This window comes from Myxocyprinus asiaticus, chromosome 29 (genome assembly GCF_019703515.2).
Source record: "Myxocyprinus asiaticus isolate MX2 ecotype Aquarium Trade chromosome 29, UBuf_Myxa_2, whole genome shotgun sequence".
NCBI classification, from domain to species: Eukaryota; Metazoa; Chordata; class Actinopteri; order Cypriniformes; family Catostomidae; genus Myxocyprinus; species Myxocyprinus asiaticus.
The window spans coordinates 6,374,835-6,390,142 of NC_059372.1; the positions used below are offsets into that span (position 1 = coordinate 6,374,835).

General features: G+C 36.6%; 1 protein-coding gene across 5 annotated transcripts in view; it reads left to right on the forward strand.

The window, feature by feature from the left end:
• The first annotated feature begins 532 nt into the window (after positions 1–532).
• The window catches only part of LOC127419640 (E3 ubiquitin-protein ligase Itchy-like), a 43,612-nt gene continuing 28,836 nt past the window's right edge, over positions 533–15,308 (forward strand). For all 5 annotated transcript variants that reach the window (XM_051661202.1, XM_051661204.1, XM_051661206.1 and 2 more), the window contains exons 1-4: positions 533–679; positions 7,929–8,018; positions 11,594–11,735; positions 11,935–12,059. In XM_051661202.1, the coding sequence (XP_051517162.1) occupies positions 7,949–8,018; positions 11,594–11,735; positions 11,935–12,059 (337 nt within the window). In that variant the 5' untranslated portion in view covers positions 533–679; positions 7,929–7,948. The remainder of the gene's footprint in view (positions 680–7,928; positions 8,019–11,593; positions 11,736–11,934; positions 12,060–15,308) is intronic.

The window sequence follows — 15,308 nt, forward strand, 5'->3', positions numbered from 1 at the left end:
ATACAATAATGATACTACAAATGTCTCATTAGACAAATTACATCAGGATATTTGAATGCGGCTCAATGTTGGATTCGGGATTCTGAGCCATGAAGCGCCCCTAGTGGAAGAAAACCGAAATTAGAACGCCCAACGGTCAGCGGATGTAGAAAGGAAGTCCCGCCTTACAGGTAAAAGAGCCAATCACCTTTTAGATTCAGACATCACATGTCAAGCAAGTCTAGACTGCGCATGCGCATTAGCGCTATACGAGCCTGAAAAATTGCGTTTTTTAGCGTAATCTGGGGTAAATAACCACAATTTATTACATTAGTATTATAATATTTTATTGCTGATTTGAAATGTGTGCTTTGATCATAATCTTAACCAACCGGTTTTGAGATTTTGGTCTTTCTCCATTCAAGTAGATAGGAGGTGAACTGGCATGATTGGAAATAGCCTCCTTAGAGCGGTCCAAAGATTGCCTGACTCGCTAGAGAGTCTTTGTTTATGTCTCAACGGAAACAGACTGGAGTGGACGGGCTTATTTCAGAACAGCTTCTTTGCCTGACGTCCGTGTTGCCGTGAAGATGGCGGAAGTTCATTCCTGATCTGAAGCGCTCCGTGATTCTCTAATAAACTATTTCAGGACTGATCGGTTCGGTTTCACGTTTCACATCGGACCCACCGACACATTCGGGTAAGAGATGAATAGTCGATCCAGAAATGTAGCTATGATATAGATTACTGTCTGTATAGGAGTGTAGCCTATATGTGCTGTGCTGTTCCTCATAGTGTCACTCAAACATGTTGACAGGTTGATCAACCACTTTGACTGTTCAAATCACATGTAATCAGCTCATATTTGACCATGAGAGACATTGGTAATCAGTACCATCTGTTTAAAGGTGTATCTGCTGGTCTATTACCAGTGTTGGGTGTAATGCAATACTAAGTAATTAATTACTGTATTTAAACTACTTTTTCATTGGAAAAAAAAGTAAAGTAAGGGATTACTCTTAATTTTCAGCAATTTAATTACAGTTACTTCTGATGTAATTGCGTTAAATACTGTATAGACTATAGAACAATTATATATATACATATATATATATAACAATAGTGAATTTAAAATCTAAATTTAAAGTCTAATGTTAAAATATATATTTATATTTTTTTATTTAACGCTGCCCCTTTAAATTGTATGGCCAGTTCATGAATAATTAATTAGAATTTACATGATTTATTTGAAAGAATTAAAAGAACAGTTTCATGTTTATCCTTGTATTTGTCATCTGGTCGAGGTTGATAAGGGTTTTAGAAAGTAATTAATAATAAGTAATGTAATAAGTACAGTAATCTAATTACACTGTAGAAGATGTAATTAGTAATTAATTACTTTTTTTAGAGTAACTTACCCAGCGCTGTCTCAACAGACTGCTCAGCTCATGTTTTGGTTTCAGGTGCGATGATCATTTGAACAGCTGAACAGGTCTGTCCTGAACAAAAGCTCTTCTGTAAACCCTTACAAATATTTACCATGGTAATCACAGTATTTCCAAAATATCTTACTTCCTACATTCACTGTTATGACTGTGGAATCATAGGAAATTAATGTTTTCAACATTGTGAGAAGCTTTCAGAACTTTTTTTTTGTCATTTTGTTTATTGTTTTAATGACAGTGGTGGTTAATACCCTTATGGAAATTCACCATATGAGTAATACTGTAGTAAAACCATGTTTAAAGGAATAATCCGGATTCAAAGCTCAGTCAACAGTATTTGTGGAATAATGTTGATTAGCACAAAGACTAATTTGTAAGAAAAGAAAGCAAAAAAATCTGTTCCAGTGAGACTTTCAATGGATATGAATGGGGGCCAATCGGTAAATGTTAAAATACACACTGTTTCAAGAGTATAGTCACAAGACGTAAACAATATACATGTTAACATGATTTTAATGTGATAAAATTGCTTACTAACCTTTTCTGTGTACATTTATGTTCGATTTTACAACTTAATTGCCAAGATGACATACCACCATAAATCTTAAAACCCTAACATGACCATAAAAACAGATTTAAACAAGTTTACAGCTCAAATAATACACACGTTTTAACAGAAGAATTAATTAAATTGCGTTTATGAACTTGTAAGCTTAGCATTTCTACCTTTAAACCCTTTGAAAATTGGCCCCATTCACTTCCATTGTAAGTGCATCAGTGTAACCTCTGTTTTTGCTTCTTTTTTTCTTTTCAAAAATAAGTTTTTGTGGTAATCAAGATTATGCCACAAATTCTGTCGATTGAGCCAAACTTATATTGAACCCGGAATATTTCGTAAATTCGATCAAAACCATAGTTTCTATTGAAAGAAACTGTTACTATAGTAAAAAAGTTTTACTGTAGTAATTGTGGTATTATGGCAGAAACCATGATTGCCATGGTAAATCCTTGTAAGGGTATCTTTGACAAGGGGAGATTAAGACAATAGCATTAGGCAAGAAAGGTACCCTAATGATTATTTTACCATGGTAATCATCATTTCAATCAAAAATACAATATAGTTAGGACAGTTATTGTTACTTGGCATTAGCCATCACTGTCATCAAAAACGTAAAATTCAACAAAACTGAAGAAAGTTTCCAATTACAATAAAGTATCATGGTATTTACATGTACCATGGTAATATCATGGTATTCTTTAAGGTAGCCTAAATCAAGATCATGGTATTATCGTTGTTACCATCTGATGCCATCCGTACTGCACCATGGTACTGCCAAAGTATAACTTTTAAGGGTCTGAAAGCTTTTTTAAACTGTATGAAGGAGATTCAATGCTAATTTATAGGGATGCACCAATATGAATTCTTTTTGGCCGATACTGATTTTTTGCGACTTATCTTTTTTGTCATTGGGTTTTACTTTGGAATTAGGCTTTAAAAATATTGTACAAAGGTACAAAAGTTTATTTACTGTTCTAACAATAAAATAAATTCCATTGAACATGGATTGGATCTGTTGAACACATGACAGGCCAAATGTTTAAAGAGAGCCACAATAAAAGATGAATAGACGATAAAAAGATATAAAAAAAAATAATTAAATATGATCATATTAAAAGAGATTATTTTGTACTTCTAAAACATTTTTGCAGTTCAAAACTCATTTTACATGCATGTACAAATTCATACTAGTCATATGTTGAGAAATTCTACGGAAATGTAACCACATCATGGTTGGAAAAATAGTAAGCAAATTTAACCAAAGGAACAAAACACTCTTTTAAATTCTGAATTATAGTGGTATAAAGGCGTGGTCACACATACCTTCACGACGAAAAACAGTCATCTCAATGGGAATCCGCACAATTGTGAATTTTGCGCGATGGACCTCCGATTGTGAAGAATTTCCCCTTGTGGACTTCAAGTTTGGTGAACTTCGACAGGCGAAAACCACCGCGTTGACCAATGGGAAGTTGTTTGGTTTGGCAGCGACCTCTGTGTTGGCGGTGCTTCGTACACAACTACATTGAATATTTACAATGGACGAGGATATCATTTTAGCAGTGAGTTTCTTTTTAACATCACTCTCACAGAGTATAAAGTGCAGCATTAAAAGAGGCTGCTTGACAATGATATTTTTGCTGGTTTCACACGCGCTCAACGCCCACCCACGGCGTTAACGGCCGCAAAATTTTGCCGTGCAAAGGTATATGTGACCGCGTCGTGGATAATGCCATCCTGGGGTCAGATTCACAAAATATATTCAGGAATATATTAAGAAAGTTCTTAGGATAAATTATAAGAAGTTCCTAAGTGCAATTCTTTAAAATTTCTTAAGAAGTTCTCAAATAATTTCTTAAGAACATCTTAATTTTAATTAATTTTAATTTTTCTTAAGAATAAAAAGACCTGCTTTGACTGTCTGATCAGCCTGCTCATGGGGTTGCCTTGTCTAATAGCCTACAACAAATTCAATACTTCAGTGCTGGTAAATCGTAATGAGATATTAACCCTTTTTTTAAGTAGCAAGTACCTCGTGATAATTTATTTGAATGTGAAGTGCATGAGATGTGTTAGTTTAATGACACTACCTATCATTGGAGAATTTACTTACTGGTAACCATTTGATAATTTTTTATTTGACATGGAGTAAAAGAAAAGAAACAAATACTTCAGCAGACAAGAGGTTCTTGTTGAGCAAATTACTGCAAGGAAAATGTTCCCCTTGAGAAGCTTGATTATTATATCACGTCGGAAAGCTCTCTCCGGTGTGACCAACTCCGATAGGAATGTGGATGGGGGGTGAAAAATAAAAAAAACTTTCTTAAGACGTTTTTTCGTGAATGCAAAGTTAGAAATTAAGAAGGAAATGGTAGTTAGGAAGAATTTTCTTCGTAAGAATGTTTATTGAATCCGGCCCCAGACCGCTAGAGGGCGCCGCTTGCTCACACAGTGCTGAGTGCAGACTGTATTTTAAAATGCAGCATTTAAGGGTTTAGTAATGGCGCCATTTTTATTCAATCAATGAAGCTGCATTAATGGATATCATACCGAAGTCTCAAGTCAAAGTCATATATATTGTGGTTATTATTATTTCGGGATTGTGCATTTGAATTCACAGAGCTTTTTACAACGTGTGTAACTAATGAATTATAATTAAACCATTGATATGCTGATGGTTTTAATTTGAACTATAATTGGCCAATAAATATTGGCAGCTGATACATCGGTGCATCCCTACTAATTTATTATGATTTATAGTAGTAACAATAACTGTAGTATCGATGGTATTTTGGAGGAAACTATAACCATGGTCAATTTTTGTACGGGTAAATCAAGTTTTGAGGAAAATCCATGTGTAAGTCAAATCCTGGTGTCTTGACCGCAGTTCTACTTATAAAATTGATTTCTAAAAACTGTTGATGGGGCAAGTAAAAATGTCATCTGCTGCCTTGGAAGTCTTTCGTAACCTCGTCACTGTGATTAAAACAATGTTTCATTATCTGTGACGTCTCTGTCTGTTGGTCTGTCTTTGCTCTGGGTTTGGCCTGTAGCTGTTATTGTGGCTCGACACACGATCAGTGATAAATAATTAACTCAGAGTTGAGCTACAGTGAAAGTTTTGTCAGATCTCTTGCAGATAGCTCTTCATATCTCTCTGTCTCTTATGTGAGGCGACTGTGAGTGTCTCGGGATTTATCGTGTGTGATTCCTGATGAAGCTTTGTGATGTAACTCGAGGAGACGTTATCGAGTCCAGCGAGTGATCTGGGTTCTCTTTTCAGTGGTGGAGAAACCAAGTTTCATGGCTTGTAGATGTTTAAGCTCGAATGAAGATTGTACTTTTTTATTATTATATTTTACATGCCGTGTTATTATAATGCTGAATGTGGATTGTGTAGATTTTGGATTGACTTACTGAGAGGGTTTCAAGTAATCATGTTTTTTGGGGGGGGTTTCTTGGCATTGCCATGGTTTTGATACAATTAACCATTGTTTTACTACAGCAACACTGTAGTATCCATATAGTAACTAGGGCTGTCAAACTAAATCCGAATTGTTACCTTAAATATTTCCAAATTTGAAGTAGAATTTTAAAGTCAGCTGATTTTTAAATTGACATTTTTTCCTTAGTCCACAAGAAGGCGCATTAATCTGAGAAACGCTTATAAGAGAGCAAGACTCAACGGCCAAAGACCTCCACCAACTGTAAGGGGCTGTTCACACTGAACACTTTTGCAACCATCCATTTGTTTTTCTGTGTAAAGGTGCGCTAGACGAATGTCTTTGTTTCCATTTTTTGTTTGTTTAATCAGCATCTTGTGCAGGAGCGCTGTTTTTTAGATGCTGTGTCTAATTAAAAAGAACTTTAAAAAGCATCTTGAGACACCTGCTTTCTGTTAAACTGTATTTGTTGTATTTTAGTTTGACAGCCCTAATAGTTACCATGGTTAATTTTGTGGTTACTATGGTTGTACTTCAAATACCATGGTTAAACTAATGTCGCTTCTCCACCATTGGGCGATTACAAATCGTTCTCGGCCCAAATTTCTCACAGGTCCCTTTGACAGTACTAGACTGTGTAAACAACAAACAAAATGTGCAGATCAGCCAATCAGAAGACTTTGATGTGTTTTCTACCTATCAATCATTTTGCATGTTCTCATAGTGTAGTAGTTGATGCAGAATGTTCAGGTTTAATGTCATATTCAGATTAAGAACAGTTGTCAGCTGAGGGCACTGTTTTGCTACTTTTGTGTTTGTAAACCATGAGAAGACTCATTGCTGCTGTACTGTTCGTGGCAGTCTCAATGGTATCTTTGGAGGGTGGTGTTTTGGAAAGAGGGGGCGTGTCTATTTTAACGGCTCAGTCTCGTGAAAGTTCCAGAACGTCTTAAATCGCTTACAGCACCTTTAACTAATATACCAACAGTCATGCCATGCTCCAAATCACTGAGATCAAGATTGTTCCCCATTCTGATGGTTGATGTGAACATTAACTGAAGCTCTTGACCTGTATCTGCATGATTTTATACACTGCACTGCTGCCACACGATTGGCTGATTAGATAATTGCATGGATGATTGTTGGTGCCAGATGGGCTGGTTTGAGTATTTCTGTAACTGCTGATCTCCTGGGATTTTCACGCACAACAGTCTCTAGAATTTACTCTGAATGGCGCCAAAAACAAAAAACATCAAGTGAGCGGCAGTTCTGTGGACGGAAATGCCTTGTTGATGAGAGAGATCAACAGAGAATGGCCAGACTGGTCTGAACTGACAAAGTCTACGGTAACTCAGATAACCACTCTGTACAATTGTGGTGAGAAGAATATCATCTCAGAAAGTTATTCTGAGATGCGGTTTGGCGCTGTTTTGGCGGCATGAGGGGGACCTACACAATATTAGGCAGGTGGTTTTAATGTTGTGGCTGATCGGTGTATATTTAAAATTTACCAAATTGAGCTTTTTATATCCTACATGTTATCGAGGGATGTTTCCATATAGTAAAATGTTTCATTGCATGTCCTCGCTTCAAGTGAAAAACGTAATTATCAAAGGAACACGGAGGAATAAAACAAACTATCTGCAACTATCGCCATAGATTTTTGCAGATAAGCGATAGTTCAGAAAAGCAACTATCGCCACTGATTATTTGGAAAACTGATATATCAGTCTACCTCTAGTTCAAGCAACTGCAATATGCGCTGAAACACGCTGAAACTTGAGTATTTAAATTAAGTCATGCTTTTCCATGCACACACTCCTCCTTTCTGTGTAAATTAGGTTCATTATAGATTGCGCTTTGTTAGCTCTGCTAATTGCCTGCCGCAATAAACATTGTGCTATAACTGCCTGAGAAATCAGCCGAAAAACATATTATATCATATTATATCGATGATGGCAGTAGAAATTCAAATCAAATAATGATCAAATGATAAAGAGTGTTATATCCTGGCATATATCCAGTTGCGCGGTGTAGTCGAGCGCACTTTCAGCACGTTAAAGAGCCGATACGTCAGTCTTCTTTTAACGCAACTTTGCGTTTGATGTGAACGGACCCTTAGTTATAATAAGCTTTGAAGTGAACCAGACTTTATGCTAAGATAGTAAAAACCCAGATATCACACGTACATCTCCGAGATGTCTGTTTTAGATCTTTTCATCTGGAAAGCATCACAATCTAATTAACATCTGCTAAACATCTTAAAAAGATCAGATTTACAAACAAACTAAATCATAAACGTCTCAAAGACATCTGCTGAATGTCTTATTGACATCCGAGAGGAAATGTCTGATAGATGAATTGCAGATGAACAAACAACCTAAAAAATACATCTTCCAGATGTAAACACACATCAAATAGACGTCTGGGTGATGTACGTGTGCTATCAGTGAAGTCTGGATTTAAGTGAAGTTAAGTTTTCTGTGTTTTTTTTTGTTGCAGGTCTCAGATCCGCTCATGTCATGGCCAGCAGTGTAGTTAAAGCAGGCCCTGCTAATGGCTTCTCAATGAAAGCACAACTACAGATCATGGGTATGTTTTTCTCTCTGTGTGTTTGCATTTGTGTCTGGCTGTGGTTTATCTGATGTGGCGGTCTTCCTCATCAACTGGCTGTTTGATTGATGGACTTTGTCTTCTTGCACCAGTAATAAATTGTAATAATCTTTCATTATAAACTCTAACAGTGCCACTCTCCTGCTGTAACTAGATAAAAGTAGAAACTGAAGGTTATAGAGGTGTCAGAGGCTCACATGGGTGACGTTCGAATCCAGCTTGCAGTAAAATAAAAACAAGAAAATTAAAACTAAAGAATGTTGCAGTGGTAAGAAAGAGCACAACATAGTTTTTTCTTAAATGCTTTTAAATTAATTTAAAATAGTGGCTCGTCATATTAGTATGTCTGCTGTAACATATGGCCAATAAAAATGATTTTTTAACCGTTAAAAAAACGATTTCTTCCTGCTGTTGTGCTGAAAGGCGTGCTGTATGAAACCATTTAACCATGTTAGTTAGATTTACCACAAGCATCTGTTAGTGGGTGATATAAGCAAAAATGTATATTGTGATACTCCTGACAATTTTGGTGAATACGGATATTAGGGTTTGGGTTAGGGTTAGTTACGGGTAGGAAAAGTGATTCAAAATCTTCGGGGGGAAAAATAAGTTCCTATTTTTATTTAAAACAATGTCCTAAGTAACAGTAAACATGTAATGCCCATTGCAATGAAGCAACTATCAGTAAATATCTAATTTTAAAATATAATATTCTGTCTATTTTATCTACACGGCATCGTTTTTTCATTCCAAGCAAAAAATAAGGCTTCTCTCTTTTCAGTTGAACATTACGAGATGTGTATTTGTTTCGTTTGTTCGGGCATCTATGATGAGTTTGGTTGAAAATGTTATTTACTGCAGAAAATTGCAAATTCAACAACCATACTTTCTGATAACAGAATATAATAGCTAACAATATTTGTAAACATTTAATTTGTATCATTTTACGTCAACTTCACCAAATAAATTAGCGTCAGTTGGCGTCCGTCAAGAGGCTTTTGTTTACAGTGGTATTTTGCTCATAGTACGCTTAATGTCTTGTGTTTCATAACTGATACAGAGCCTTAATTTTATTAAATTAATTTGATTGAATTAGCATTTTACGGCACATTTTATCTTAAAGGGCTCAACGCTTGTATATTTATGTGCACAAAGTGTTTATTAAATGTTTTGTTTAACCAAAACAAAAATCACCACTGAGTTATCATATTTAAACAAAAATACACTCAAAAGATGAAATCATCACCCTTAATTGAATTGTAGAAAGTTTTTACAAGTAAATTAATGTCTTTCATTCAGATTAAGTCAGTTTCATTGAGCCAGCATAATTTAATTGGATTAGGTCAAATTAATTTACTATAGTAGTTGTAGCTCAACTTCATCAGGTTCATCAAACTCAATTTACCAAGGATTATTTAATAAAATGTCTTGCATTGGTTTTACTTATTTATTAATCATTAGTACAATTAAAAAAAAAATGTCTTCTTAATTTTATCCCCATTTCTCCCCAATTTGGAATGCCCAATTCCCACTACTTACTAAGCCCTCGTGGTGGCGCGGTTACTCACCTCAATCCGGGTGGTGGAGGACAAGTCTCAGTTGCCTCCACTTCTGAGACCGTCAATCCGTGCAATCTTATCACGTGGCTCGCTGTGCATGACACCGCGGAGACTCACAGCACGGGAGGCTCATGCTACTCTCCACAATCCACGCACAACTTACCACACGCCACACTGAGAGCAAGAACCACTAATCGCGACCACGAGGAGGTTACCCCATGTGACTCTACCCTCCCTAGCAACCGGGCCAATTTGGTTGCTTAGGAGACCTGGCTGGGGTCACTCAGCACGTCCTGGATTTGAACTCGCGACTCCAGGGGTGGTAGTCAGCGTCAATACTCGCTAAGATACCCAGGCCCCTTTTTTGTTGTTTTAACTTAATTCAATGGTGGGCATTGGTTCCACACAATGAAAATGTATTTCTATGATCTGAAATTAAAATGTAGGCTCTACTCAAATACTTTGTGTAGCAAAAACCTAACTAAATTGAGTTGACCTAACTTAAATTGAATTTGTTCAAATAACTCTATTGAGCCTTGCAGCTTGTTGCCTGCTAGCAACAAACACATAAGCATATTATATATGTCTTTTTGTACTGTATAAAATATGGTGCTGCTGAGAGATTGCAGATCCCCAAACAGTCATTATATTGATGATCCCTCAGTATTTGTTTAAAGAAATACACTCTGTAGAAACGGGCCCAACCTCAACCTAAACATTAGCTCTACTCTTCTCCACAATGGTAACCTCTCAAAAAATTCAACATGACAGAAACTGGTCTAAATCACAACATAACATCAAACACTAGTAACTCTCTTACTTCAATTTTGCGTAGAAGTACACTAAAATAGCATTTAATTTTAAAATGGACTAATCCAGTCCTATGCAAAGCATGCTGGATACTGGAGATCCCATGCCTGGTTTCAGCAATACATTGATGCAATATTATTCACATAGTCCCAACACAATTGGAATAAGTGAACATTGTACAATTGATGGATTGTACACAATGAAATTAAGTTGATATCAAATGCTAAAACATTTTGTTGCATTAGTTCATTTTAAATGTTAATCGAGCAAGCATTAAAAATCGCATTGAGTGAACACCATCTGTTAGAAGTCTGAATCCATTTGAACATTTCGTAGCAATTTTATCGTATCACTTTTTGATGACTCTTTGATGTACTTAGTTGAGTACAGTAGAGCTGCATTCCCTTTTTTTCAGTGTATATGCCAGGTGAACAAGTGTAAGATCAGTGAAATTGTTACAATTTCGATTTAATAGCGACTGCTTATAAAGCTAAAAAAAGTCCTTCCTCAAGCTAAGCACAAGCGTCGTTCTTCACCACAACGAAAAAACGATAATAAAAATGGTAGTCTGTTGCCCTGTAGCACTGTGGCTTACTAGGGTAATGTTTAGTGTTTAACCCTTTAAGCTTGTTACTCATACCTGCATGCTTTAGAGAGAGCAAACCTTTAGTCATTGTTGTGTTTGCATGTGTAATTAGTTCTTTTGGACACTATGATAAATGATTTTTGTAATGCTATAACTTTTGATTGCTTTGTCATATTAACACAACATTTTTCTCAGATACAGTTGACATGATTGGGATCAAAACAGACAAAGTTTTTCAGAGACACCTTATTTACACCCAGAGATATGTAATGTCAAATAAGAAAAAAAGTTCATTTTTGGCTCAAGTTTTCTTTTTTAGATTATTCAGCAGTATCTTATGCTGAGAGTCTCAGAATGTATCATAATCTATATCATTAAAAAATGTGAAAAGTTTTGTTTAAAATTATACCAAACACATACCAGACCCTCATTGTTTTTTTACATTTTTTTTATAAGCTTTTAATTTCGGTTATGCAACTGAAACACCTTCAGAACTTATGTTTGCAAACATTTGGTTATGACTGTATGTGAGGTCACAGAGTTTAAACGCTGATCCAATGTGTGTTTGACCGTCTGTTCCTCCTGTGTGCACTGTGCAGTGATCTCCGGCAAACTGAAGGACAGCAGGAAGAACTGGTTTGGCCCGAGTCCGTATGTGGAAGTGTGTGTGGATGGACAGTCCAAAAAAACAGAGAAGTGTAACAACACGCACTCACCCAAATGGAAGCAGCTGCTCACTGTGTAAGTGTTTATACAGTACACACACTGTATCTTTTAGACCTGTATTTTCGATTAAGTACTACCACTAAATAGTAACTAAATATAAACTCTATCATTAGTGGTGTTTGCTATTGCTCATAGTTAGAGTTTGTTTTGGGCCATTTGACATGATGACATTGTAGAACATCTCTTTTGGATTTCTCTGCATGTTGTCCATCAGGATTGTGACTCCGTTTAGTAAGCTGATCTTCCGTGTTTGGAGTCACCAGACGCTGAAGTCTGATGTTCTGTTGGGCGTGGCCACCCTCGACATCAGTGAGACTCTTAAATCTAACGACATGAAAAGTGAGTTTCTCTGCTCTGCCCTCATCACCACATTAACCACATTAGAGATGCATAATTACATAATACAAGTGACCACATTTAAAATAAAAAGGCAAATGCTGTGTACAGTAATGCACTCACAATGGAAGCCTTTGGGCCAAGTGTACTAGAGGTTTTAAAAGCAGCAAAGCTTGTATTTTTGTTAAATCATTCGAGCTCTTCAGCCCTAAGCTCTCTTGGTGCGTTCATGAGAGAATTAGCGATGTCCAATTCCTGAATGAATTGCTTCAATAGAAATGTATTTTCTTGGGGTTTTTAATGTTTGTTTACTTTTGCAAAGGCTTTTTTAAAGCATTATGCAGATGTGACCTGGTTAACCCCTGTGACATAACTACACACACACAGAGAGAGAAGAATGGGATAATAATAAACAGAATTTACTCAAATGCCATCGCAAACACAACAGAACCTTTAGTATGGCAAGCCGAATTGACATGCATGTCAAAACATGTGCTGGATATAAATGATAAACATCTGTAATTCAATTATAGATTCAATTATATAATTCAGTTGCATTTATAACTGGTCAAAATGCTAATTTTTGATACTAGAAATTGAATTACTACAAGTGAAAATGCCATTTTATTTATTTTTATATCAGTTACTCAGTGTGCACTAGTAAAAACATTTCACTAGTGTCAGTGTTGATTTCAGATATAAATAGATTGAAGAGTTATTTAAGAGATCCTACAAGGCTTTCTTACTAGTTTCAGTAACATTACAGACATCTCAATTTAAAGGGATGGTTCACCCAAAAATGAAGATTCAGTCATTGTTTACTCACCCCTGTGTTGCTATAACTTCATCTGACTTCGGAATGCCCAATTCCCACTACTTAGAAGGTCCTCGTGGTGGTGCGGTTACCTCAATCCGGGTGCAGAGGATAAGTCTCAGTTGCCTCCGCTTCTGAGACCGTCAATCCACGCATCTTATCACGTGGCTCATCGTGCATGACACCGCGGAGACTCGCAGCATGTGGAGGCTCATGCTACTCTCCGCGATCCACGCATAATTACCATGCACCCCATTGAGAGCGAGAACCACTAATCGCGACCACGAGGAGATTACCTCATGTTGACTCTACCCTCCTTAGCAACCGGGCCAATTTAGTTGCTTAGGAGACCTGGCTGGAGTCACTCACCCGAACTCACGACTCTAGGGTTGGTAGTCAGCATCAATACTCGCTTCGATGAGCTACCCAGGCTCCCTTTCTTACTTTTTCTTAACACAATTTGTGCTCAGTGATGTCATACAGTGGCAGTTTATGGTGACCACCTCTTCAAGCTTCAAAAGGTCTAATTTCAGAAGTCTAATAAATGATTCCATGAGACTCATGATTGTTATGAAAGCATATGATAAGGATGGTGCAAAACAAACCGAAATGTAATGTATTATTTACTAAAAACTTTCACTGACCATTGATCTGTGAGCGCTCATGAGTCTGCAACTCTTTGCACGAGAGCAACAGTAGTTAAGCAGAACGCGTGAGGTGGGGTGTTCAAGCGAAAACGCTCTTTGTTTCGCTTCAACAGGACCACCAGAGATAATAACAGCAGAAAACACAACATAGCTGCACACAAACCAGAGAACAGAACTTACAAACATGTCTGAAGTGTTTGTAGTGGAAGAATAGATGCATTTCAATGTCCATTTTTCAGAGTCCTCCATCAAACAGAGCGGTGGTGCTGAAGGTAGCTACAGTCACACCGTGTCCTACTCAGACACCAAACGACATGCAATATAATTGATCTTTTATATGTTAATCAGAGTTTTTGTCCTAAGCAGCTACGACGAGCAATGGGACATTCTGTCGATCGCTTGTTTTCTATATATGCCGTTGCACCCGGTAACCCCGTCCGCTATGAACTGGCAATGGTCCAAAATTTGATGCGTGGTGTGAGCGTGAGGCTATTGTCTGTGTTCCGCGACTGCTTTCCGGTCCTTGAATAAGGTATAATGTGCAAGTGAGGGCAGCCGGTAGAGTTTCTGATGCCCCCCTCAGGTAAGATGGTGCCCCCCTAGGAAGTTGGTGCCCTACGCAGACTGTGTAGTATGCGCATAGGGAGGGGTGGTACTGGTAGCTACCTTCAGCCTTCTCCATCACACTTTTGTATTGAGGACTGGACATTGAAATGCATCTAGTCTTCCACTACAAACTCTTCAGACATGTTTGTAAGTTCTGTTCTCTGGTTTGTGTGCATATATGTTGTGCTTTCTGTTGTTAATATCACTGGTGGTCCTGTTGAAGCGAAACAAAACGAGTTTTGCTGCATGCTGCATAACTACTGTTGCTCTCGTGCAAAGAGCTCTAAAGCTCGCGTGCAGACTCCCGAACACGAACAGGAGAATAACGGTCAGTAAACATTTTCATTAAATAACACATTAGATTTCGGTTTGTTTCGCATCATCCTTACCGTATGCTTTCAAAACAATCATGAATCTCATGGAATAATTTATTAGACTTCTGTATTATACTTTTGTGTCCTTTTGAAGATTGAAGAGGTCGTCACCATAAACTGCCATTGTATGACATCACTGAGCACAAATATTTTTTCACAATTTCTCCCTTTGTGTTCAGAAAAAGAAAGAAAGTCATATAGGGTTATAACAACACTGGGGTGAGTAAACAATGACTGAATTTTCATTTTTGGGTGAACTAATCCTTTTGCTATTAGTGGAAACCAAATCACAGATTTCAAAATTGAGAGTTTTTACTAGATGTAATTCAATCCTTATCAGGAATGGACATTTTCACTAGTAACAACAATATGATTATTTATATAAAAATGTATTATTTTTTACGTGTAAGAAGTATATATAGCTGAAATGAATATTCAAAATTCCATCTACGAAATTAATTATAAATATCTGAAATTGCATTTTGAAAGTTAATGACAAATCATTGTGAGATTTGTGAAAATGCAGTTATATCTATCAAAAATTACGTTTTTCAATAGTTTATATTCCATATTATAGGTAATTATGCCGTTTTTAGAATCAACGTTTTTACTAGTGCAACACTAATTATGAAAAAATTAAATGATCTTTTTCACTAGTAGTAATTCCATCACTGATATCAAGAATTACAATTGTAACTAGTAAAAATAGAATTGCAGATATCTGTAATTCATATCCTGCATGTGATTAAATGTTAAAAGAGCTTGCCATATTAGTAGTACTTTGCTGATGTGAAAAAAATGGAATTTTAAC